This window comes from Triplophysa dalaica, chromosome 5 (assembly GCF_015846415.1).
Source record: "Triplophysa dalaica isolate WHDGS20190420 chromosome 5, ASM1584641v1, whole genome shotgun sequence".
Taxonomy (NCBI): Eukaryota; Metazoa; Chordata; class Actinopteri; order Cypriniformes; family Nemacheilidae; genus Triplophysa; species Triplophysa dalaica.
In genome coordinates this window covers 2701521-2727465 of record NC_079546.1, presented here as the reverse complement: position 1 = coordinate 2727465, position 25945 = coordinate 2701521, and the positions used below count along the sequence as shown (strand labels likewise).

The following is a 25945-nucleotide window of genomic DNA, read 5'->3' as shown; positions in this document are numbered from 1 at the left end:
TGTGTAGGTGGACATAAATTTGTCTGACCACAGAGGCGAGTGGCAATCTGATGTCTGGGCTTCTATGACCTTCTGTCTGTTTGAAAGGAAGAAAGATAGATAGACGGTAAGAGAGAGAGGGCTAACAAGCTTGTGTTCTATAATAGGGTTGTGAAAACAAATGAATCCCATGTTTAACTGCACCATATTTGCTCTCTCTGTACCGTTCTAACCAAACAAGGACTTCACCCAAGCGATCACGTCTTCAGATGAAGATATCGTGCTGTCTAAGGAAAATCAAAACTATACTTGCACATTCCAAGTGGATTACTCTACATGGCCATGAAATCAAAGACCTAAGTGCTTTATTAGAAAAACGCAATGTTTACTTTTCATAATTCAATAGAGGGAATCAAAACTTAAATTAAAGCCAACTCAGTCTTACCCTGTACAAATAAATATCAAGATGTCTAAATATTGTCCACACTTTTCAAGCGAAACAGGTCTTTGAAATTTATAATGACTTGAATTAAATGTAACATGAACTAACAATACTTTAACTGCATTTAATAATCTGAGTTGATATTAACTTCCTTGACTCATTTTTAAACATATAAGTTGTACATGTAACTGTCATGAAAAATGCACGTAAAAAAATGAAAATATTATAGGAAATATTAAAAAAGTTATGATTTTCTTTTGTTATTAAATACAAGGCCTATATTTAATTGTTAACCCATGTTATCAAATGCATTATTTAAGGTTGATGTATGAGAAATACATTACAAATACTTTATGATGTCTCTTCCCAAACAGGAAAACATTTAACAGTCAAAAACAAACTAGAAAATATGTACTGCATTTTAACATATCTGTTTCAGTAATTCTGTTTGTTTAGCCCTTTGTAGACCTGTGGACTTATTTCATGACCATGTGTTTTGAATTCTGTTTATTTTAATTGCCAGACAGCAAACGGTCCTCACTGGAGATAATAGTTGAATGACTCGGGATGTTTAGAGTCTTGTTCTTTGTGTTCGTCTTAGGTACAAAGATTACAGAGAACCACCCTGGTCATCTGAGCCGTATCAGTTCTCCAAACAGTACTGGTCCGTTCTAGCGGCTCGGTTGTGCTTTGTCATATTGTTCCAGGTATAAAAATCTCAAAACACTCATATGTTATCTGTATGGAAAACACTGGAATGGTGCCGGTGCCTAAAACCGAGTTTGGGGTATATCATATCTTACATTGACAGAATGGAAACAGATGCTTTCTTCACACCCCGAGTGCTTCATGGCCTCTGATGTGTATCTTTTTCTCTGCCTCACCCATTTTCATCTTTATATACATCTGTGTTTAATGTGTTTTCCCACTACAGAATCTCGTGATAGCTATGAGCATGCTGGTGGCCTGGGTGATCCCGGACGTACCCAAGAACATCAGCGAACAGCTGAAAAAAGAGAAGACTCTCCTGGTGGACGTTTTTCTAAATGAGGAAAAGGAGAAGCTTCAGCTCATCCAGAGCCTGTTCTCCAAAGACCTGACCCAAGAACAGCAGGAGGAGCTGCAGATCTCAGATCAAACCTCTCTGCCTCTCCAACAAACCCAGACCAGACCGGTCCCGCCTGCCCATGCTCCAGCCTCCACAGCTCCTCGAAGCCGTCCCAGAGCGGCGAGCTTCAGCCAGTTTACTCGCCAGATGTCCATGTCACCCCGCAGTGACATCACCCATCACACGGCTGTGTGAGCGCAGTCCGTTGAGCGGATTTGACGGCGGGGCATCTTTTAGAATACCTGAAAGCCGGATTCGGTAGATTTCTGGTGGGAGGGACTTTTGAAGCTCTGAGTTTTGGGAATATAATGTCCTCTCTCTTCTGGTTTTTCACAGAGCATCAGGGGTTTGTCTACTTTTGGTGACCAAACTTGTTTGAATGTTTGTCCATAGGCACCTTGTATGTTTTTTTCCTTCAGATGTTTCTAGGGTTTTCAGGGTCTTCTGACACACAAACGTTGCCACAGAGCCGAGCTTCAATAGGACCGCTTGCTATCATTCTAGACGCATACGCGTTTGATAAGCTCCGGATCACGGACGGGTGCTGGTCCTTGGGAAACACTGGGAATGATTTTGTTTTTTCCTGTTTGAGGGTTTTTGTCGACTGCTGGACACATTCGCTGGACACCCAGACGTTGCATAATATGTACATGCTGTCCAAATCCAAACTGCTTTGCACATTGTCCATAAGATGTAGCGTATAACAGCAAATAATAATCTTTCGTTTTCTCAGGAAACAGCGTCACTGTAGGCTGTATTTGTTTCTGTTAATATGACCGTCCTTGGTTTAATAACAACTATGATACGTGTTAGTAAGTTAAGGTGCGAAAAGCACTTGAAGTGCGAGCTACATGGTACTACAACGCATTCTGTGAAATCAAACGTGTGGCGAAAATGTGATGTTGCGATGACGCCTCTTAATGTAACACATGAAATGAAATCCAATGTACAAGCACAAATAAGGCAATATTAAATTAAACTAACATTTGTCAATGAATACATTTATGTCATGCCTTCTTCTATAGGCCACAGTTGATCACATGTATTTATCATAAATAGCTGGTCTTTTTGTGCCATCCTCTTATGAATTTGCCGTCACCTGCGTGGGAGAGAACAGGGATGTATGTTGTGTGCCAACATCTGGTCATCAAGTCATTCTCTATGCCTCATAGGATTTAATGCACATGCGAGGAGAATAAATATTTAATCCCAATTATGCACAAGTAGATTTTCTTTCCTGCCCTTAAGGCATTGTGAGATGAGTCCCCTGGGGTCAGTTCATTTGTGTTCCTGACTTCTAGCAGCTGATGATATTGTGTGTTACAATGAGGCGGATCTGAAGGTATTGCCCTGATGATTGGCACGCGTGCTTACAAAGAGACTATAATGTCTTTATTAAAAAGATCATAACAATGTCACAAACTGAGCTCACATTTGTCAAGTCTGCGATCAAAAGTCAAATTCTTGAAGATCTCAATATGAACATTTCTCATCCAATTTACCCAAATCCAGATTTTTACCTCTATAATTTACATTTATTTTACACCACCATACTCTTTATGGATTTCCACAATCAAAGTCTCATTTGTTTTTGTTTTAAAAAAATTCAAACCATGGTTGATGCTTAAAATACTCCCCAGCAACCACTGAGAAGTAAAAAAAATGTCTAGGGTGCTTAAGCCTTTATGTGGTCAAAAGTTAAGTGGGATAAATCCATGACCTCTGCCCATCTAGAGTTTCACTTTACCCCGTGTCTGTAAAGTGAAGAAGTATTTTGTTACCCCTTTTGACTCCTCTTTGACTCTATAACTTAAGTACACAAATGGTTTGCCAGTATGCCACCCACTCTGGTGATATACAACATGACAAGAACAAAGGTTTTCATTGCCTGTGCAGACTTTTAATATCCATTACCATTGACATCCACTGAAACATGATTTATAACATGATCTGTAAAAGCAAGAATCAAAGTGGTGCATTGTCATTGAGACAATTCTGCTAAAATTGCTCTAATAAAAAAAACAGTTGTGTAAGGTTCAACATTCCATTCAAAATAACCTTAAACAACACCGTAGCCTCTTGTGCAATCGCGATCCAACCTGCTGCATGTACGTGCGGATGTGTCTTGATGATAAACATGCATAATCTTCCTCAAAGCCCTGCGGAGCAGCGATCAAACACAGGAACAGCTTTACTCCGTAATCACAATTTGTTCTTCATCGGTGACCAATCCTGTGTGTCACAGATTGATTTGCTTCAACTGTAATGCATAACATCCGCACGCCTAGCCAGAAGATTGGAGTAGTGTGATACACCAGTATTGGTTGGCCTACATCTGTGACATTGCTGGCATGATTGACATCAATTTTTTCTTGTGGGGCGTGATGTGTGACAAACGAGGACTTGGATTCTGAATTAAACATCTGCACATGGAGATGAGCAGATTAAGACATGTGACACAAACCCAATTTTCTCTTCTGCAGGGTGTTCCCTCCCAATGTGAGCCATTTAAAATTCTGGAGGCAATGCATTGTCAATGCGAGCTGAAGCAGACTATACAAATCTAAGGCCGATGCATGCACACTTTTTTCCTGTGGCTCAGTGGTAAGAGCAAGGTACTAGCAACGCCAAGGTCATGGGTTCGGTACCAGGGATTGCACATACTTAAACAAATGTATAAGTAGCTTTGGATAAAAGCAAAAAATGCATAAATGTCAATGTTTTTCAATATAGTTGCATGGATGTTTTCAATATTATTACTCTTCCCTCGCACATTTCCAATGTCTCGTGCTCATAAAATGTGCTTAGTATGTAGTTTATTCTTGAAGAGAAGTCTATAAGAAGCAAAGAGGAACCAAGGGGTTACATTCAGCCTCTGTGCTCTTTAATGGCCCGAAGCGTTTGCTTTTATCTGCAGTCAATTCACGCCAAGGTTTCACATGGTTTCAGGTGTTAGCTAAACTCGACGATCGCAACATTGTGCGGTTCGAGCATAGCTTGCCAAGGGCACATTCCGTAGTCAACTTGACAAAACCTTTAGATTATCTGATTTGTGAGTGATAGGCATTCGTTTTTTTCTCAGGTTGTTCAGAAAGAAAAAATACCTTACTTTCTGAACACCGAACAGTAAACAATGTATAGATGTTTGAGGTGGTTGTGGTGGGGGAATTAAATGTGGATGTACGTTTCATCTAGAATCAAAAGCTGTATGGTGGAACAAAGACGCTTAAATTATTACAATAATGTTCATGTTGGAAAAATGTCCCAAAACCTGCCTTAAAGGGACAGTTCACCCCCCCAAAAAATCGTGCCGTCATTTACTGTCGTTACTTTACAACATTCTTTGAAATATCTTTTGAGGGTGAGTAAATGATGACAGAATTTTCTATTTGTTTGAACTTTCCCTTGAACGGTATAAAAATAAACACACAAACATTCTGTCGTCATATACTCACACATAAGTTGAACACAAAAGAATGGTTGTAACCAAACAATTCTGTGCCACTATTGACTACAATGGTTTAAAACTTCTATGGCAGTCAGTACTGATCCAGAACTGTGTGGTTTTCTATATTCTTCAAAATAAATATTTTCAACAAAACGAAGAAATTCATACTGGCTTGAAAGAACTTGAGGGTTAGTAAATGATGACAAAGTTTTTATTTTTGGGTGAAGTATCCCTTTAACATACCATTTCATGTGTATGTGTTCTGAAGGGAATGGCAGTCCTGTATTAACAAACATGAAATATTCAATGGCTGTCATGAAATCAACAGATCAGTGCAATATACATCGCTGGGGATATCACTAGGGATGTGTGACACTGGAGACTGCCATTTTCCTGCCCTCGGGGGTCAGACACGCTGAAACATGAATCTTCTGTGTTCTCCTATAGTGTTAGACCTGCACCACTGGAGCCACCTGTTCCTTTCTGCTACTGCCTATTTTTCTAGGTTTGTTTTTCATTTTGTGCTCATCAAAGATGACGTGAATTAATTTGTTGTTTAATTCAGATCACTTCTTTCTTTCTCTGTCTTTGTCTCGACCTCATTCTTTTATTTAGGTCATGTGATTTACAGTCCATTTATGTTATGAATTACAGTATAATACAGGACACAGGGAGACATTCATCTAACAGTCGGGATTTATTGCCACACAGTCAGCGAGTCTGTTATCTAATCATTTCGAACATTGAATAAGCAGTAACTCACCCTACTGTCATTTGACAAAGAGTTTCAATACGGTTAGCGTCTATGAAGAAGACGTGGAGATAAGATTTCACTCAAGTCATAAAAAGTTATTAACACATCATTAGAAGGTGTCTGACCAGCTCCGCACCTGCAGTATATCATATATAGACACTTTGTTAGCATTTTTAACATTTGGACAGATTGGGTGCAGACAGTTTAGTCGTTTGTTTAATGTGTAGTAAACACCCTTAGAGTCTCATAAGGAGGTGGTTGATTGTTTTGTCCACCGAACCGGCATCCGGGCCCAAATCCTGGAGCAGGACCTTTTTCTGGAAGTCCTAAAAATAAAAAATAATGCATGAACGTTTTAGATGATGCATGCCAGGCTATACAATGTTGTACAATGGGTGCGATTGCATTTCTGATGTCTGTGGAAATGTGCATGCTCATTGCAGCAGGTCAGGGTAAGTATGGTACTGGTTAACATACTTTACATTAGATACATTGAACATCTGGTGACGTTCAGTCATACTTCTTGTGGGCCTCACATGTGTACCTGGGAAAAATAGAATTTCTGAATGTGTGTATGTCTCCATGTGTGTCCAATTGAACTTCCTCACCCTGAATTCTCTCAGTCTGTGCCGTCTGGCGTGGATGGCCTCCTGTTTGACCGCTATCTCGGCTACATGACTTTTCCACTTCTCTTCTTTTTCCTAATAGGAAAACAAACTTTCGCACTTGAGTCTGACCACCAGAGGTGGCTGAGTGGGTCAATAATGATGATTACACAATGTCATTGGGTGTGTAGTCTGTTTGTAGATGGTTTCTTGACCCAAACATTGACATTTACATTTAGTCATTTAGCAGACGCTTTTATCCAAAGCGACTTACAAACGAGGTAAACAACTGAAGAAATTGGAACCACTTAAGGACAACAAAAAACATAAGTGCAATAAAACTGGTTTCATATATACTACCACAGTATACCATGCTATGTTTTTTTTTTGGAAAGAGTAGAAAAGAGATAGAAGTCAGAACTGATCTGTGTATTCAGCTGATTACTAAAGATGGCTACAGAATCTGCTGATCTTGTAGCAGCTGGCAGATCATTCCACAAATGAGGAACCAATCCGGAAGGTACGTGAGAGAGATTTTTTACCTTTTTGGGATGTCACCACAAGACGGTAGGGATCTGGCAGGTACATAAGTCTGCATTAGCGAGTGAAGATAAGGGGTTGCCAAATCATTGGTGGTCTTGTAGGCCAGGAGCAGAGCCTTGAATTAGATGCAAGCGACTATAGGGAGGCAATGTAACTTAATGAAAAGAGGAGTGACGTGTGCTCTCTTCGGTTCATAGAAGACCAATCTCTTGACCAATTTTTAGGCTAATGATTGTATTCCCTTTCGAAACAGGCTGTTCCAGTGATGCAGTCTTATGTAGTGCTGAAGGAATGAGGCTCGGCTTGACCTCTGACCTATCCAAAGTTCTCCAAACCCTTCACCGTGATAGTCTTATGTTGCTGTTGACTGTCTCCAGAGCGATAATGGCTCCTATAGGCCTGGCAGTTTGCAGCATATGGAAAAGTTTGAAAGACTTTCAGCCTCCTATTCGAGCAAATGAGAAAAAAACAGCCTCCAACACCTTATCCCCTAGAGGACTGAAACCGTCACATGCTGTTCTTGGTAACATACACGCACAAATACAGGGAGGGTGGGGTTTACTGCTCCCAACCGCTTTATTTATGTAGTTTTAGGGGGATGTGAGTTATGAATGATAACAGGATTAAATAGGATACACATGGGAAACAAGGGTTAGCACTCCTCCCCTGACCTTCTCGTACATTAATCAGAGGACGGACACGCCGCAAACCTGGAATCTCGCGGGAGACTCCAAACAGCTGGAGAGGAAGTGATAGTGTCCGTATAGGAGTTGCAAGGTGAGAATGTAAGGCTTTTCTTAAGAGAGGAGGAACAATTACTTTTTTTAACCATTGCGGTTTCTCGTGTAATCATTGCAGGAATTCCAGAAGCTGTTGAAATTATGAGAATGGCCAAGTGGACATCAACACCACCCCTGTCCTTTAGTGACCTCACTCTCGGGTGTCGGGGATTTACTAGCAACCGATCGTGTGCAGCTGAGAGCTACATCATTAACACAGTCCTCGAAATCCAAGCGTTTTCAACTGTAAACACACAGAAGCCTCACTTTCCACCATCTCGCAGACCCCACACAGTACATCCCCTGACCCTGTGAGGCATATTTCACACAACACTGACACAAATCCCATGCACTAATCAGATTGTCTCACCGCAACACAAATAGTAGGACTCAAGGTCTGCCAAGAGACAAATTTATATTTTACTGGGTTGATTTTTTGTAAGTAGTTTAAAAACCTTTAAAGTTAGTTTGAGACATCAGCTTTCACAGATGTCTTTGCAGAGGTCATTGCACAGCAAAATATATGAGGGGAACTGAAACTGAGCACATTTAGCCTGATGATATAAGTGTAATGAGGGTCTGTTGTCCCCGAAACGGACTCAGATGTATTAAATGTTATCACTGCAGACAGATTCTGGATGGCCCTGCAATGACGTTTTGACATTGTAAAGTCAAATGTATTTGTGTGTACCTTCTGCTGTTCCTCTATCTCACATTGTTTCTCTTGTCTCTGCAGCTCTCGCTCCTGTTGACGACGGTCCTAAAGAACCAGAATCTACAGTTTAGTGAAGAACAGTAACTCAGCGTTAATTACTCTTTTGAGAAAAATCAAGGAAACTTACCCTCTCTTCTACCGTCTTCTGACTTTCAGAAAAATGTCTTTCCTCTGAACTCTGGTCCGGATCTCTCTGGCTGTTTAAGAAAGCATAGTCTTCCTCTTTACAGAGGTCTCGCATGCGCTGCGGAGTGGACAGTTGGACAACAGCATGAGACTTATTAATAATGAAATAAAATGTAATAAAATAGATCACCACAACATGTGTACCTTGGACATGGGAATTTTAGAAAATCTCTTCTCATGAGTCATCCTAAAAATACACAAAATACAGCTTGAAGCACATGAATTTGGTCAATTTTTGTATCATGTGAAAAGCATTTAAGCGCAAAGAGCACCATTTGGAGTCCATTTAAAACAGCATTACTAAAAACAACATGCTTACTAAAGTAAAATAATGGTAACAACAAATTAACCATCAGTAGCCATAGATCAACAATGGTATTCGTAAAAAAAAACTGTGGGTATACAAATGGTAATCAATCCACACAAAAATAATATGAAAAAACAAACATGTAGACTAAACTTTTACCATAATCAAACCACGGTTATTGTTTTGAGTGGAACAAACAAGCAGGCAGACCATCAAAATTGATATACATCTTTATCATTCACATACTTGTTATATAATATCTTATTAGAATAAATCATGATTGTGTCTTTTAAAGAAACCGCTCACCTGGGCCTGAAGGAGTCCAAACAGCGACTGTTGTCCGCACACTTTTCCTCTTGTTTGTCTTCTGCGCTGATAATATTCAGGGGTGATAAACCCCACAAGAATAGTAATATACTGTGACGACTTACAAAAGACATCATAGTTATTTCTGCACAGAGCTGCTAAAGTCACCACTGTGGTGTTAATATAAGCCAGCGTCCCTTCACGTTTGATAAATGGCTGCTCCTCATGTCCATTATAAAAGTGAAATTAAGGCTGTGATTTCTGCGGTCATGGTTTTTTTCAGTGTCATGGACCTTTGACATGCATACAGGGTTTAAAACATACATTTCTGAAAGTCTCAAGAAGTGTTTGGACACTTAGGAAACACTTGAAAAATTGCAAAGGGAAACAAAGTAAAAAAGCAGTTTTTTTACAAACAATTTTATGTTTAAATGAAATAGCAAGAATGCTTAGTGAAGAAAATATTTAGAACTTTCTGGATTTCACAAAGTTAATGTAATGAAATACACCTGTTTTTGCTCTGCTGTGACACTATCTAAAAGAAGACATATCTTCTTTTGTGTTCCACTGAAGAGTCATATGCAGAATGAATACAAGAAGGTGAATAAAGGATGAAAAATTTGTATCTTTAGGTGAACTGTCCCTTTAAGACTACAAATACAAATACTGTGACACATAGGTTACTGCCACAATATTAACTGATAAGCTGTCCTTATTTCACCTCATTTAATGTTTCTTTTCACATGTATTTTCATGATCTCAGAACGAATCTTTGCGCTTAAGAACAAACCTCAAGAGGATTAAATGCTATTTAACCATCTCTCAGAGCTATTTTCTTCCCGTGGACGCTGTACTGTATTTATAGGTTGCATGATCCTGGTGTAGGTTCTTGAAGATCTGTGGTATTTCAAGTGTACCCATTAATGTTTATCTGATGAGATAAGTGGACTAAACTTTCAGACTTTTCTTGCGATCTGTGTTCGATTAAAATACTTTTCTTGTACCCACTTCTAATATTCCCATTGCACGCACGCTATATAGTTCCATTCCCAAATGGACATAATCTGTAAAAAAACATTACAAAAACAACTTTATTCAGACAATTCTCACACAGGCCCTTGCAGTGAAGGCAGAAAGATGATGCAGGTCAGACAAACAGTGCTTCTTCAAGTATCAGCACAAGAAAATAGACATTTCCAGAGACCATTATCAGATAAATCATTCTCTCAACACAAAGTACAAACAATGAGATATGGGTACAGCCAAAATAAACTACTTCACTAAACAATGACAACCTAATGAATGACTCTTTGCTCCTTTACTAAACCCGTGGTTTACCAGAGAAGAATTTTCATGACTGAATGTTAAGTTAAAGTTTGGTGTACAGTTTTGGCACAGTCTTCTTCTCAAGATAGAGACAGCTTCAGTCCTCGGGTTTAAGCAATGGCCGATGGTCCATTCTAAGATGGGTTACAGTGGCTTTCAGCAGCAAGTATGCAGGGCACACCTCAAAGACATGGGAATGTTTTAGTGAACAAAGTGAACAGAGTCCAGTGTACAGTTGAAGTGTTGAAATGGCAATGTTTGTGTGCCATTCTGAGTCATATACTTGGTAGTGGGGAATCCATTGACTTTGTGTTGAGCTTTTCTCTTGTTTCTCCAAAGAAGGATAAAATAAAAAAGCAAGAACCAGCCAACTGAAATGTAGGATACAGAATAAGTGTATTGCATCCTCAGATCTCTGAATGGGGTTTGTTTATCATAAAACTTTCCATTGTGATTTTCTGTTAGTCAATAACCCTTTTACTTTCAAATGCAACGGTCTGTCTGTCGCCAAGCATTAAAGCACAATACATTTTTTTGATTTTTAATACTAACATTACGGTTTGTGATTGGATGTTATTAAAACTTTATGTTCTGTCTGGCCGTCTACACAACATTCTGGCTTGGCACTTCATTTAATGCTGTTATGGGTTTAACAATATTCCTCTAGTCGTATATTCTGATCTCTACATGACCAATTCTGCATCCTTGAAGTTTTCCTTGGGTTGCATTTGATGCTTTTTGGGGATACTTCAGAGATGACCTGAGATTGAACATCACAAATTTCGAAATAAATTTTGATTTGAAAGGTGAGATTTAAGAAAAGCCACCCAAATGCCTTTTGAAATTCAGTCCTTTATATTACTGCTAACAAAGTATTTTCTTGCTTTTTCTTTCCCTACACCTCTCAAAATTTTGTTCACAAACATGCTGTCTTGGGTGTGTAATCTTTATTGTATAGTGATTCAAAACAATAAAGTTTTTCCAAATCTATTTGGTCAGCTATGTTAACCATTACAGGTATGTGCTTTATATGCATATTTATTTTTTAAGAGATTGACGCATGGTCTCACCGGAGAACAGTGAGAAAAGATGGCAAGTGTTCTCATACCTGCAGTCCACACGCAAAATGCTTATCTCGTAAAATGAGTCTGACAAGAGGGAAACCCTCTTAAGGAGGAGATTACATGTAGAAATCCCAGCTCTGCACGAATGTACATGGACTTAAACAGCTTAACTTTGCGAAAGACTACGGTGTAATTAGCAGTGGCCCATTTTGTAGTTCCATTGTTAACGTGCTGCTCTTGTTTAAACTTAGAAAGGTTTCACTCTTATTTTTTGTTGTAAAGTTATAGTATTGAAAAGAGGCTGGTCTGACCGGAATGTGCAGAAAGCTTATAGCTGGTGGGTGTGGTGGTCAGTTTGGTCTCTGGTGGGGTGTGACAAGTGGGTGGAGTCTGTTTATTTCTAAGTTCTTTTTTTAAGGCTAATAAGCAGCACAACGGTAACAAGAGGCCATGTGGGCAAAGGGATCATTAAACTCTTATGTGTTGATGCTTGGCTTCGTCCACTTGCATTTCTAGGCCGAAATTCCACTAAATCAAATCATTCCTGCTATGTTGGCATGTGTCCGACACGGTAAAGGCCACAGCATGCAGTGGCCTGTTTACATGCACCTATGATTGGTGTTTTGTGAACCAGAAAGGCAACCTTTCACTAGTGTCCTTAAAACGTTCCAAAAGCCATGAGTATACTTTGTGTGTATCCCTTAGTATGCTTAAGTCTACCTAATAAAGTTTAGTATACATTTATTTAATGTGAGTGTAATTTATGTAAATACTAGTAGTAGTATATCTGTAAGTGTAAGTACATAAAAGTAGACTGAAATTATACTAAGGAAGTATACTATAATAGCAACTTCTTTTTGTAAGGGATACCATTAAAAACAAAACACTGCCCAGCCCCACAAGATCTTTTATCATGAAACACTAAACCATACTTTATATTACTTCTTGGTCCGTATATTTCCTGACTAATCTTTCAGTGACGCCATGCGGTTTGTGTGGTACATTTCATTTTTGTCTGCTCATGAGTCACCAACATCATGTTTTCAAGGTGATAGAAAAATATATATATTTCTTAGGTATTTCATGCAGTTTTGATACATATATACTGTATGTTTACATACAAATACGGCAACATCTAGACTGTCAATTGTTTCCCCAGACATGAATGAGAACTGGCAGCACATCTCAGTAGAAAAACTGGTTTTGATGAAAAATACTGAAGTTGATATTGAGCAATTTTTTGTTTGATTTGTTTTCCATTGCAACTGTTCCCAAGGTCCAGGTCTAGCGTCCTCTGATACATGAACAAGGCACATATTCACCACGCAGCGCTCCTCAATGTTATTGCATGTTATGAAAAGTCTTTCTGTGTCTTTTTTGAATGATTTTTCTCTGTAGATGACTTATAAATAAATAAGTATATTTGTACATTATACACAGTCATGTATAAACTATATGCATTCCATATAACTTAAATAATTTATATATTTACAGCCCCCAGGGAAAAATACAAAGTGGAGTGGTTGTGCAGTCTACTGCAGTGTTTTTTTTACGTCCTGCGATGTTTGCGCGAGAGCGCGCAGACGCACGAAGTGTCTATTCGTATCCAGCGCCAGCCCATCCCACTTTTGGACTGAGTGAGGGCGCGCACGTAACTCTGCGTCGTTTTGCACTCAGAGTTCCAGTGCTTATCGTCGATGCCCCGGCAGCCGTCCTTGTAGGGCTTGGTGTTCCGACAGGTTGTCTCGTAAAAGTATTGCTTGACAGGTGTTCCTCCTTGATTGATGGTACTCGTAAGGATGACCGGATTTCCGTGAATGTCCATGGCCTTGGTCCGATCTGTCACCCACTGGCTCTGGCTGTCACAAACCGAATACTCCCCTCTGTAGCTCTTGTGCTGGATGTAACGCTTTTGGCGCGTCTTATTGGTGCCGCTGGTGTCCTGGTTGCTGACAAAGTCATCCGTGAGGTAGAGCGGCGGGGGCTGGAGAGGTGGTCGGTCGCTAAGCAAAACACGCGGAGAGTTGTATCGCTTGTGCTGACGTAGCAGTTCTATAGTGATGTCTGTCACAGGTTGGTAGATGGCTGAGCTGAATTTCTCCTCCAAGTCTGTGTTGGAGGCGGTGGGTGGACCTGAATCCGGGGCTCCCTTGTCCTGATTTTGTCGGCTGCGGCTGATGTCGGCCTGCAGTAGCTTTATTATCAGCGTGTTGATGGGATCCTGCGTGGGCCGCTGCTTGTCCATCGTGAATGCCGAGATACCATAGAGGTACGCGAGGAACATCACGTACAGCAGGATGGACATCACTAGATTCACCTGTAAGATCTGTGGAGGAGGAGGAGACACAGTTTGGTAAGACTGTGCCACACAAGAAATAATTCACATAAAGCTTAATCATAATCGTATTCTCATGTCACCGGTATGTCTTATGCAGAACACAAAAGAAGATATTTTGAAGACGGTGGTACCCAAACAACACTGGTCCTCATTGACTTTATATGGACAAAAACCACAGAAACATTTCTCAAAATATCTTCTGCTGTGTTCCACAGAACAAAGTCATCTTGGCAAAAACTAAGACTGATCACATTCTATGTGACAATAAACAAAAAAATCAGTGCAGAGTTCACCAGAGCTATTCTAATGATGAGACAGATGAGATGCTGCAGACGCTAAGGACGCACTCTACAGCTGCTACATCAAACACAACATTTGTCAGGAGATTTGTGGCAAACGCTGGTGGCTAATGAAAATAAATATCCTCTTTGCTCCTTGACCTGCCTTGAACATTCCTATATCTCTTTAAAACCACATGCCTACACTGTAAAGCCACACATCGTTCCTTAGGGTTTAGGAGGTATGAGTAGGATGTATAAAAATATCACGGGATGGTCGTTACATAAATGATTGGTTTGAGATCAGACTTTGGTGACGAAAATGAATACAAAGCATCCTTGTTCTGTTAAAATCTATTGGAAGTAGTTCCTGAATTTTATTGAAAAGCATTTGTCACTCCTGTCAAAACAATATGTTATGTCTGTTTGTCAATGAAACTAAGTTGTACAAACTTTGTTTCACAAACTCTACAAATGTTTCAGTTTTTCTGCAGATGAGACGAATGTACGCAGGTGTGAATGTGACCTCCGGTGCTCTGGAGAGATGGTTAATCGCTCTGGCCTCATTATTGGTCTATAAGCACTGTTAATTTCACTTTTTGGCAGGGATGATGCTGGCGAGATGACTGCAATTACAGCTTCAAAAAATAGGGCCAATGCGACAAAGTCACCTTACAGGCACTGCTGTGGAAAATGACTCGACAGCACTTTTATTGCCTTTTTTAATGGCCCTGCGGCAGCTGTCAGGGGTTCACAAACCAACGTGCGATACTGGTACGTTTTTTCTTGTCAATTTCTTAAAAGAAAAGTATTATGACAGAGGGGGTGAGGGATGCATGAGTAAAATCTGTCAAATAAACGAATACAATTCTCAGCAAGTGAACCAATGAACAATAATATGTAGACTGAAAATTGTAGAAAAACTAAACAGAGTTATGGATTTAGCAAAGTCAACTGTACAGTCAAAAGTGTAGTCCGACAGAAACAAAGGATTATCAAATTATATGAACAGATTAAACTGCAGTCAATGCATGCTGGTGAATGTATATTTTTTGTTTGTCTATGCATTTATCCATACATTCTTAAAAGTAAAGGTTCTGCAGCAGCTCAAGGCCCTAGTAGAACCTTTTTTGTCTACATAGTTCCATAAAGAACCTTTCCACATGCCTCTACCTTTCTGTTTCACAAAGGTTCTTTTTGACAAAAAGATTCTTCAGATTATACAAAGGTAGGAAAAAAAGATTTTTCTCGCTTTTCCATGTTGATGTATGTCGACTAGACAGTCCATGAGAATGTATGTGTATTGATTACAGATTGTTGGTGATGTTTATACGCTCTTGCAATGAACACCATCTCTCTGTAACATTCCCATGTACGCTTAAATTAAAAACAGCAAACCTCTTCCTTTGATTTGATGCTTGTTGCTTGTCTACACTTTCGTGCTGAAGACTTCAGTCTTGTACTGATTTGCATCTCGTAGCTCATATAACTCATATAAAAAAGATACGAGAACATGCATCAATCTGCACCCATATAAGCTCATTCAGGTGAGTGCGGCGTGGAAATTTACTTGAAACTCTAGACCAGATAATCTTTTTCATCCTCTTAAGTGCGATCAAATGCTTGGCTATGTTTGATTACGTCCTGTAAGCTTCTAAAGAGGTTTCTCTTCATTAAGCCTTAAAAATGACCCATAATGAGCAACTTGGTCTCATTAAAGTCTTCCCGTCTCTTTTGCAAGATGCTTTATGGCACAACCAAACAATGTGATAGGAATGCACTCTCTTGAATCTCTTTCGACCATGTTTGAGGAGATAATCCTGTACCATCCTCTTAACTGCTCTCCAATACTTAGCTGCATTTCTTTACGTACCGCAAAATTACCAGACCTTTTGGATACACTAATGCGATCCATGGCTAAACAAAAGGCGATTCAATGCTTCTTCCGTTCCAAATCTCGCTTGAAAAACAAAAACTGTGATGTGTTTCTTTATGTGCCGTGTGCTGTCACGTTATGTAAATGCAGGAAGTTGTGGTCTCGCAGGAGCACAGATGTGCATAATTGTCTTTGTCTGGATGAACAGCAGCTCAAACTGCTCCGCTTGGGGAAGGTGCCAGAAAAGAGGCTCTGGAAGAGGAGATGGCGCTGAAGGATTTTCTTATATTTTCTAATATCACAAATGCTAGTTAAGCAGCGAGCCAAAGCCACTCACTCATCAAACCGTTTTTCCGCTGCAGCTGGACTGGATTACTTCTGTTAAATGTAAAGCTCCAAGTTAAATGGTCATCAGGTGAACTGTATAATTATTTTGACAACAGCGAAAGTAGTTTCTCATCATCAACCATTAGCAACGAAACCACTAAACCCAGCCCGCATACTGTTGTTCTATCTGTGAATCACAAAAAGAAAGTTTTTACACAGGTCTTTTTCATAATGACCTTGTTAAGTAAAAAACACAATAAAGCACCATATAAGACTTGTGGATTTCATTCCAGGTCTTCTGAAGTCATCCAATGATTTCGCAAATGACCAAAATTAGTAACTAAAGTAGTAACTGATAATCATCTTGAAAGATCAAAAATGTAATTAATGTCCATATTTAGGTTTCAAAAAATGTTATTTTAAAAGATGTGCTAAAAGAATGGGATAAAATAAACAATTTAGAAATTTTTATTGTGTTCCATGAATAAATATCAGCATATGGATTAAATGAGAGACTCCAAAATTATTTTTCAGAATTTACTATTCATAGGTCCATGCTTAAGTAAAATGATTTAGTTTCCTTCTGTGAATAGTGACAACATTTTCCCAAATGCTTTTTATAACCATTTTTGCAGGAAAACGGGACAATCTCTTAAAAAAAAGATCTTGAATACTGCAAAGAAAACAAGTTCATATTCGTAATAATACTTGTGTTTACATTCAAAACTGAATCCAGTATTGGTTAGGTGCTGTAATTATTCAGATGTTTTATACATGCCAATGACATTGTGGTTTGTTTTCTAAGTACACATGGTAATGGTTAATGCACAATTACAAACTTTATACAATAAAATGTTTTTATATTGTTGCAAAATTACACAGTTACTACAGTTACTTTCTCCTCACGGTAACCATATAACATGGCATAAATAAAAACCAAAACTCACAATGGACCTCGGTAAATCCTTTCATCCACTCTAATGTTATTTTTAACACTCAAACAGAACATAATGCATTTTGCTTGTTATTGATGAAACGTCCACATTTGGCACAACATGCAAGTGACTGCAATAGGCCCATCTGCGGTATAAATACCCTCTGTGATCGAAACGATTGCTGGTAATCTGTCTGACCCAAATTCAGAATAGTGCATAGCTGGTGAACGACTGTGACCATTTCACTGGCGGCGGTTCCGCAAACAACCTCGCAGCAAGACCTCACCAGGCTGTTTTAAGGGCCTGGTCAGCTAATACACTGCAGGTTGCTTAATTTGAAGTGCCAGAATTTGTTGATGCCCTAATCCATTTAAATAGGGTCTAGGAAAATGGAAGGATCACAAATTCGGAAGAGCAGAAGACTTTATCACCTGCAAAACACATTGACTGGATATTGGGTTCCAATGTGGATGTCAGACATTCTTTCTGTTTGTTTTCTAACGCCGCTAGCTATCTTAGCACTATGTTCAACACATCTTAAAAGACTTATAAAAGTTATGTAATGAACAACACACAAGATATTTTTGGCTGTCACATGTATGTCAGGTTGGGGCGGAATTGAGAAACGCTCTAGGAGTGGACTGATCATCTTCAGATCACAGGGATATTATTCTTACTTCCCCCTGGGACCTGTTTATTCTAAAACCACTGCTCCTCGGCACCACCGAGCCACAGAGGACGAGGTGAGGAATAGAAACCCAACAACCTTGCTATCTAAATGTTTTCTGGTTTATGACAAACACAGAAGAGCATTGTTCTGTGCATGCTTTAGAGAAGTAAATTACCCCAGAAATTTACCGCTTTTGGACATCAAGAAATTCCTTTCACTTCTACAAAAATGACTCTCACACCATTGCGATCAGTTTGATCTGAGTGATGACGATTTACTGATAAAGTGGTGGTTTTATATAACAAGTCTTGTGATAGCAAAGTATGAACCTTTGGGCCACATTTCTGCCATTTATTCTGCCCCTAAAATGCTGGCTTTATGCAGGACACATGCCAATGTTTTATAATGACATAATAGCAAACTACATGAAAGAGTGGTTCACTTTTAGTGAACTCTTATTTCAGGACACATGAGCATTAAGCGTCAAAATCTGGTGCTTGATCTCCTTTAACTGGTTTAGAGCACTCGCTCGCTATGCACCTTGGCATTAATCCCCAGAAACAGGTTCCTTCTATTTGATGCAATGGGTTGCATACGTCCGGCCTGTTTATTAATACAAATTACTACTCAGTTTGCGTCTCAACAATAGCATGTTCATGTACAACAGGTGCTAATCTCTCACAGCACTGTGTCAGTGTCCTCGTCACCAAGGCCTCTTCACCACCTACGCACATCATCTAAGACTGAGCAAGAAGGCTTAAAACCCCTTGAGCTTTTAACTCTTAGAGGATTGCTTTGAGATTAGCAACGGCCTTCACACCACACACTGCCCGTTTAACACATCGTTCTGCCCCACACACTGTGGGTACGCCAGAGTTTCACCCTCAACATGCATGCACACATCCGTTGCATGAATTGATAGTTTGACATATTTGCTCAAAATATTTGGCAGTTTCAGTTTACGCTGTTAGAGATATATTGCATGATCATATCAGAATGAATCAGTCTGAACTGAGACTGTCTGGAATGTGCGGCAGAACGCTTCAAAGTTTACTGGTAAGCGGAGATAAGTTGCTCATTCCTGGGGGTCTCTTTATCTGTCAGACGGCCTCTGTAATCTCAAGAGACGCATTAGACCTCGAGCATATGCAAGAGCCATGTGTTCAACTAAAGAACAGCAATGCAATCTACTGTCAATCATTGCCCTTAGCAATGTACTATACAGTATATACATATTTACAGTAGCAAAAGAAAATTAAGAGACCACTCAAAAATATTTTCTGTTTTTCTGAATTTAAGTGTTTCTGTTAAATTATCATTTTGTTTCATTCTGTGAATGAGAGACAACATTTTTCCCAAATGAAAATATTTTTGTATTTGCATTTACTTGCAGAAAATTTAAGCAAGACAAACTGTCCAAAAAAGATTGATGAAAAAAGATTCAAGGTTTGCAGATCCGAGTTTATATTCTTGTTTAAACAACACTACATCAATGTTTTTCCAAGTATTTAAGGATCAGTTAAAAATTATTACATGATGGATTAAACCTGATTTTTTCACAATTTGTATGCGTCTTTGCACTCTCAGTCTTTCACATTTTACTGTTGGGTCACTCTGTCATTCCTAAATTTAAAATATTAAATATACTGTATACTGTATATCACCACAGTAAAGAGAGAGAGAGAGAGAGAGAGAGAGAGAGGCTATTGTCTCGTCTTAAACTATCTGAATGTCTTTACATATAACACATCATTATCCAAAATGTCATGCAGTTCATCCTAACATCAAACCCATCCTACTCAAACCCAAAAAATATGTTCGGTAGACCGAACATATTTTTTGTGTTTCTAAAGAGCGAATCAAGTTGATGTCAGTGAAAAAAATCCACCCAGGCTTTTCAAATAAGAGAGTCTAAATCCTTATGCTGTCAAATTGCCTCCAGATTTATCCTTAAAAGAGGGAAAAGACCCCCTTATCTGGACACTTTCCATCTCTGACCAACAACATACACCAACTTCCATCTGTTGTACTCGCACATCTTTATACTCGGAGAGAAGATGGATGCACAGAACAGTAACATAAAGGTGTAAGACGTAACCTGCAGTGTCTGAACATTCATTATGAGCAAATAGAGGATAATATGCGATTTTTCTATATAACATATTTGCATATTATGTTTTGTAGCTGCAATAATTTACTTGTAGGCCCAAATGACCCTTACCCTCCTAAAAGTGCTGGGTTGTTTCAACACATGGTTGGGTTAAATATGAACATTTTCAAAGTGCATTTTCAAATTTAGATCAACGTTTGATTGGGTTCGTCTGTGTTGGACCCAACCATGGGTTGAAATCACAGTATGTAATTATTCCTCAAGTTTATAACCAGGGATGATTGAATGCTATCTTATTTTGAATTTCAGCTGGATTGAAACAGAAATGCTCCAAACTAAACATATGACAAAGAAGACCTTGTAAACAGATCTATCCCATCACAGGTGACCTCCAGTTAAAGATGTGTATGCTAACACGGCCCGCGGCCTCATGCCTGTGTCATTCACCAAATGTGTTTTGTTCAGTATGGGACGCATCACAGCTGTTTGGGCTTCCTGGCAGCTGGAGTCAACGCCTCCCTTAATACAGTTCCTTCAGTCACCATGTGTTTCTACTAAGTTCTGAACATGTTATATATTCTTTGACAAGTGTAACTTAATACAACAACACTCCCAACTGTCCTACAACAGCTCAGAGGTTGTTCGCTCTTTAAAAACCATTACAAGCCCAGCATGGCCTAAAATACTTAAAATAGAAGTCATGTGAAGCAGAGAGGAATAATCCGTACATTACATTCTTTGTAAGCTATTTTCTTTAACTGTAACATCATAACAGGCAAGCATACTGCAAAAATGTTGTTCTTAATATTGTAGTTGTATTTTCCAGTTGTTTATTTGACAAGGAAAATTAATTAAGGTCTGTTTTTTTATATGAAAATAATAAACTTAAGTTTTACTTCTTTATTATGTACTTAATTAACTTCAAGATAAAATCCTTACACACTGAGAGATATTTTTTATTGTTTCAAGCTTAAACCACATCTTTTTTTAGCATATAAGACTTTATATCATAAGTATTTTTTTCTTGATTTAAAAATGGTAAGATATTTGTACTGGAAACAAAACAAAAATGCTTAAAATAAGAATTTCTTTTTTTTCAGTGGAAACATTTTTTAAAGCTACATACAATATCCACGCCCTACCGTTATGAAAATATATTAGATGTAATTTTCTACAAATAAATTAAACAAAACCTTTTCCAGCTTCAAAACAATAAACCCCGGTTAATTTTAAGCTACTTAGAACTGTGCCAAAAACAGCAGTTAGTGTAATTAACACATCTAGGAGTTTGTAATATGATCAAGTTAGATGGTTGTTTTCACGTAAACTGATAGATGGGGCTTTGGCAGTCGACGGCAACACTGTCAAGCAAACAAATTACAAACGTTCAGTCATTGACCACTCGCATGCTTTAATGTGTCTACCCTAGATTTTTGTTATATACATCTCAAACAATTTAATATATAAAGGCGCTTAGAACTGATGGGTTAAGTGAAGTATTCTGGGCATTTTGATGCATACTTGAAAAATGAAGGGAATCAAAACTATAGGTTGGATACACTGTTACTCATCAAATGCTTACAAATACATGTAAATATTTCAGTTATATGTTATACGCAGACAGCAACCAATAATGCTGAATATTTCTGATACAAATGATCATTTATTCCAATCAATGTTATAGTTTTGACTTCTAGGCCTAGTTGTGGTTTGTCTGCAAAAAATAAAGGCAGAAATAATAACAGAAAAATACCAATATAAATGAGCATTCAACCTTTATAACATTTATTTTGTATGCTACTTTTGCAAACAAATCCTTATTTTGCTTTGTATAAAAGTTCACTTTGGATAAATGCCAACATGTGAATGTAAGGGGTTCTGCATTAAATTGGGGATGAATTAAGAGTTACCAAGAAATGCCGTGTTTCTTAGGCCGTAAACCTGATAAATCATGTGTTTAGGACCGGCTGCCATCTGTCACTTACATGATTGTTCTTTCTGTGTAGTGTAGCTTGGACTGTTGCTTGCTATAGCTACATTTATCAAATACAGAAAGCTTCGGGTACACTTTAATATAGTCAAAATATAATTGAACTCATTAATGATGAGTGATTTAGGTCATGTTTAGCCTACCTATGTGTTTAACTTGATATACATTTGGTAATGAGAGGATGCTAGAGCACCATATATGGTCACAGTTAAACATTTCCCACAGTGACCAAAAAAGACTGAGATAACTTTTGGTTTTAAGTGACCCGTGATAAAGTTGATGAGACCCCTTAATAGGGCTTGTATTTCCAGCCAACATATATCTGCAGTTTCTATGAGACTTTGACAGAGAGAGTTTAACACAGTTGTCCCCCAAAATGTACCCTTGCAGATTTCAGACCTCCTATGCCAATGCACATTAACAGGCGTTGGCGCACAGGAGCCCATGGACAGATGAAGAATTTGTGCATCAAAGCAGCAATAACCGAGATGACTTTACATCAAGTGAATTGATTATCCTGTCAGTGGACTAAATAGCTATTTTGTGCGATCTGTGCAATGTCTTCTTCCGGAACTGATCTAACATGTATTCTGATAAACTGACTTGGTCTGAATTTGAGAAAATTGCAGAATTAAAAAGTGTAGCTAAAAAAAGGTTAGCTCTTTCAACTCTTTCACATATTCTCTTATTTTTAACACTCATTAAGTAATCGACTAGACTTCTTAAGAGAGTAGAGGACATCCTCTGCCTTTAAAAGGTTCCCCACAGTCATGTATTTCTTTTGAGACATTCACCAGTGTATCTCAATTGTGAATTAACCCTTTAGTTTATTTGTCTTTTCAGATCCTTTATTTGACAGACTCTTGTTCCACAAGCATGTCTGCACAAGACGTCCCTGTACTCAGACACAGCAGGGAAACACAAGCAGACTGGAGATGAGAGAGCCATAGTATACACAAAACATGCCTGCAACTTCCAGATGAGTTGGAAGGGTAACAAAAAACACATTTTGAATTCATAGAAAAACTTAAAGAGATTAAAATCTCCAACACGGATTTATGTGGATTAGCTATTTTAGGGATTGTTTGCCTATCTCAGCCAGCGTTGGAATGTTTTTGGAAAACAGATAAAAATAAAATAGTTAATTTAAAAGTTTCAAAGTGGTAAATGTTATTTAATTCAGTTTAATTTGATTCAGTTTCAGCTTTATGTTGGTCTGTTGAATTATTTGGATCTTTTTAATTTAGTAGGCCTACATGTGCACTAACAAAATGTGGTACAAAAATCGATGTATAGTTGTGTGTAGAACCGATATGGAAAAGTTAAACTTAGGCAAAAGTTCTATAGACAGTTAGATTATAGACTATAGTTAGGACATCGATAGAAAAGCAAATAAAGGCTGTTGGAAGAGTAAGGACAGTTGTCTTGGCAATCTATTGTTTTGTGCATAAAAGAGAGGAGCATTCAGTGAAAGGTAAGAACTGAATTTGCCCGTACTGGTTTTCAAGTCAGCCCGGGGCGCATAGCATTTCGCATTCTTCCCAAATACACACAGAGAGTTTCATTGACACAAACAAGTTGACACCAAAAATCCTGTAACAACGATGTTCCAACTTAAGTCCATGGATTGCAAGAAAAAACCGAGCCACTTTTCAATTATAAAGAGCGCCGAAAATGCACTGCAGATCAGGCGCAAACGCGCAACGGTGCCAAAAGCCCTCCTGATTCCCACCAAAGATACATGGAAGCAGTTTGAAGAAACAAGTCTAAAAGACAAACACATACCGTAATAAAGGTAACCATAGCATCGGTGAGTAAATATTCAGCAGTGCCGACATGAAGGTGATGAATTTATGACGAATCCTTTCTGAAAGTTTCCAAATAGAACGCGCGCAGTGCGTGCCGAAAGGCTTTACTGGCGAGCAGAGCGCACAGATCTCTCTCTCTCTCTCTCTCTCTCTCTCTCTCCTTCTACTTCTCTCTCTCTTTATCTCAACAAGCGTAATCTTCTACTCTCCTGCACACATCGAGCATGGACAGATGGCTTTTATGGGGTTTCTGTGCTTAGACCAAAGCGATGCTGTTCTCTCTTTATTCACCTGGTAACATTTTTAAAACTTTTGACTTTTTATTTAAAACATAACCAACTATTGTTACTTTAAATATAATTCTTGATAATTCTTGATTATTCTATAAGAGTACATTTAAACGTTGATTATGTAATATTGATTATGTATATTTCTGTTTCTATGTCGATCGTGTGGACACGTTGTTTAGAACAATAAAGATTCAACGACAGTTAAACAGTTTTTTCTTCAAACAGCAAAGCATCAGGGGTGAAAGTAACTTATTTTTTGGGATTTATTTTTATGTTCCTTTACAAATATTAACCAATGATACTTTAACAAAACCATGGTTAATTTGTGGTGTACTATGGAATCTACTCAGTAACCGTGTTAGTAAAATTTTTTTTTTTGAAAAGGTTTGTGTCATAACAAAAGAAGCTTTAGAAAGTACTAGAACATTATGTATTTGTCATGTACACTACACTGCTGAACTGCTGTAAAGTTCATAAAACCTAGACATGTTTAAGCTCTCAGGCATTCAACCTCTTTACTTCAAACTGATCGTCATAAAGGCGTCCTCATATTTATGCAAAGCATGCAGACAGAATGGGAATGGGTTTTCAAATGGAAAGCAATGGAAACTGTTCAAGTTTTCTGCCTGTCACAATGTTTTACTTTAAGTTTTGAATGCTCCTTTTGCCAAAAAATATAGCTGTTTAAGCAGCAGTGTATCCCGGTGGACATGTGGCAGTCCCTTACTTTTGTTTGCTCTTAAAACATCACAGACTAACCCAATCCACATTCCACATTGAAACCAGCAAGTAAAATACTGCAGAGAGATTGCATGCCTCCTAATATGTCAAATTAATGTGGAATGAATTAATTTAACTATTACAGTTTACTCAAGCACAAATAACTCAATGCACTTACAGTGTGGAAGAATCTGAAATGAAATTATGCACTATGTAAACCGTAAACACACGTGTACAAACCATAACTGTCCTAAGGTTACGGGTTAGATTCCCAAACAACAAACTTTATTTACTGTAAACCTGCAAAAACAATACTTGTAAATGTGTTATGATGTGCATTATGGTGTGCTCACGCACTTCATTCACTCCATTCACTTTGGCATGTCTGAGAGAGAAAATATGTTTGGGTTAGAATCAAGGTTAAAAACGTTGACATGTGATGGACAAGGAAGGGGTCGGATTCACACTATATTCCACAATATTTCATATTTCATCATCACATTCACAGTTGCTCAGCAATAAAAGCAGAAATGGATGTTGATAATGATGATACATTTCCATTCTGTAATCACAAGCAGCGTGACCACAGCTGTGCTCGAACAGGCCGGCTGCCATTGTTTAGTTACACATCACTACAACTGAGTACTGGCTGAGCAGACACGCTGCTCTGTTGAGAATCACATTTCATTTTTCACCATCGGTCATGTGATGAACTGCTGAAATTCTGTTGGACAACGTCAAACGCTTAATAAACATTTTTGGTGAATTAAATTTTGTGTTGCGTGTGCATGCCATGAGTCTGGAATTACCGAACTACCAGTGAATCGGGTCCTCAGGCTGGGCCAGGTGTGTGTGTGTGTGTGTGTGTTTTGTGAGAGAGGAATGCAGGACACACCTTACCTGCATACACTTTGGGTAATGCTAACCTAAGCACACATAGCTGCTCTTGCTTTTGAAATAATGTCACACAAAAAATCACAATAGAATGGTAACAATGAAGGCACCTGGGGTTGGTTAAAGGAGTTCCCCGTTTAAGTGTCT

At 38.5% G+C, this 25945-nt stretch overlaps 3 protein-coding genes across 4 annotated transcripts in view; 1 reads left to right on the top strand and 2 right to left on the bottom strand.

Moving 5' to 3' along the window:
• The window catches only part of ano2b (anoctamin 2b), a 34305-nt gene extending 31557 nt beyond the window's left edge, over positions 1–2748 (top strand). For both annotated transcript variants that reach the window (XM_056749071.1, XM_056749070.1), the window contains 2 exons: positions 1023–1128; positions 1356–2748. In XM_056749071.1, the coding sequence (XP_056605049.1) occupies positions 1023–1128; positions 1356–1724 (475 nt within the window). In that variant the 3' untranslated portion in view covers positions 1725–2748. The remainder of the gene's footprint in view (positions 1–1022; positions 1129–1355) is intronic.
• A 2995-nt stretch (positions 2749–5743) lies between these two features.
• On the bottom strand, positions 5744–8745 carry LOC130421291 (uncharacterized). Its single transcript, XM_056749100.1, has 5 exons — positions 8704–8745; positions 8501–8617; positions 8350–8418; positions 6340–6432; positions 5744–6057 (listed from the first exon to the last, which is right to left on the bottom strand). The coding sequence occupies exons 1-5, from the start codon at positions 8743–8745 to the stop codon at positions 5968–5970; spliced, it is 411 nt and encodes a 136-aa protein (XP_056605078.1). The 3' UTR covers positions 5744–5967.
• A 1436-nt stretch (positions 8746–10181) lies between these two features.
• ntf3 (neurotrophin 3) lies at positions 10182–24007 on the bottom strand. Its single transcript, XM_056747502.1, has 2 exons — positions 23872–24007; positions 10182–13888 (listed from the first exon to the last, which is right to left on the bottom strand). Exons 1-2 carry the CDS (start codon positions 23887–23889, stop codon positions 13112–13114), a joined length of 795 nt encoding a protein of 264 aa, XP_056603480.1. The 5' UTR covers positions 23890–24007; the 3' UTR covers positions 10182–13111.
• Positions 24008–25945: the final 1938 nt, after the last annotated feature.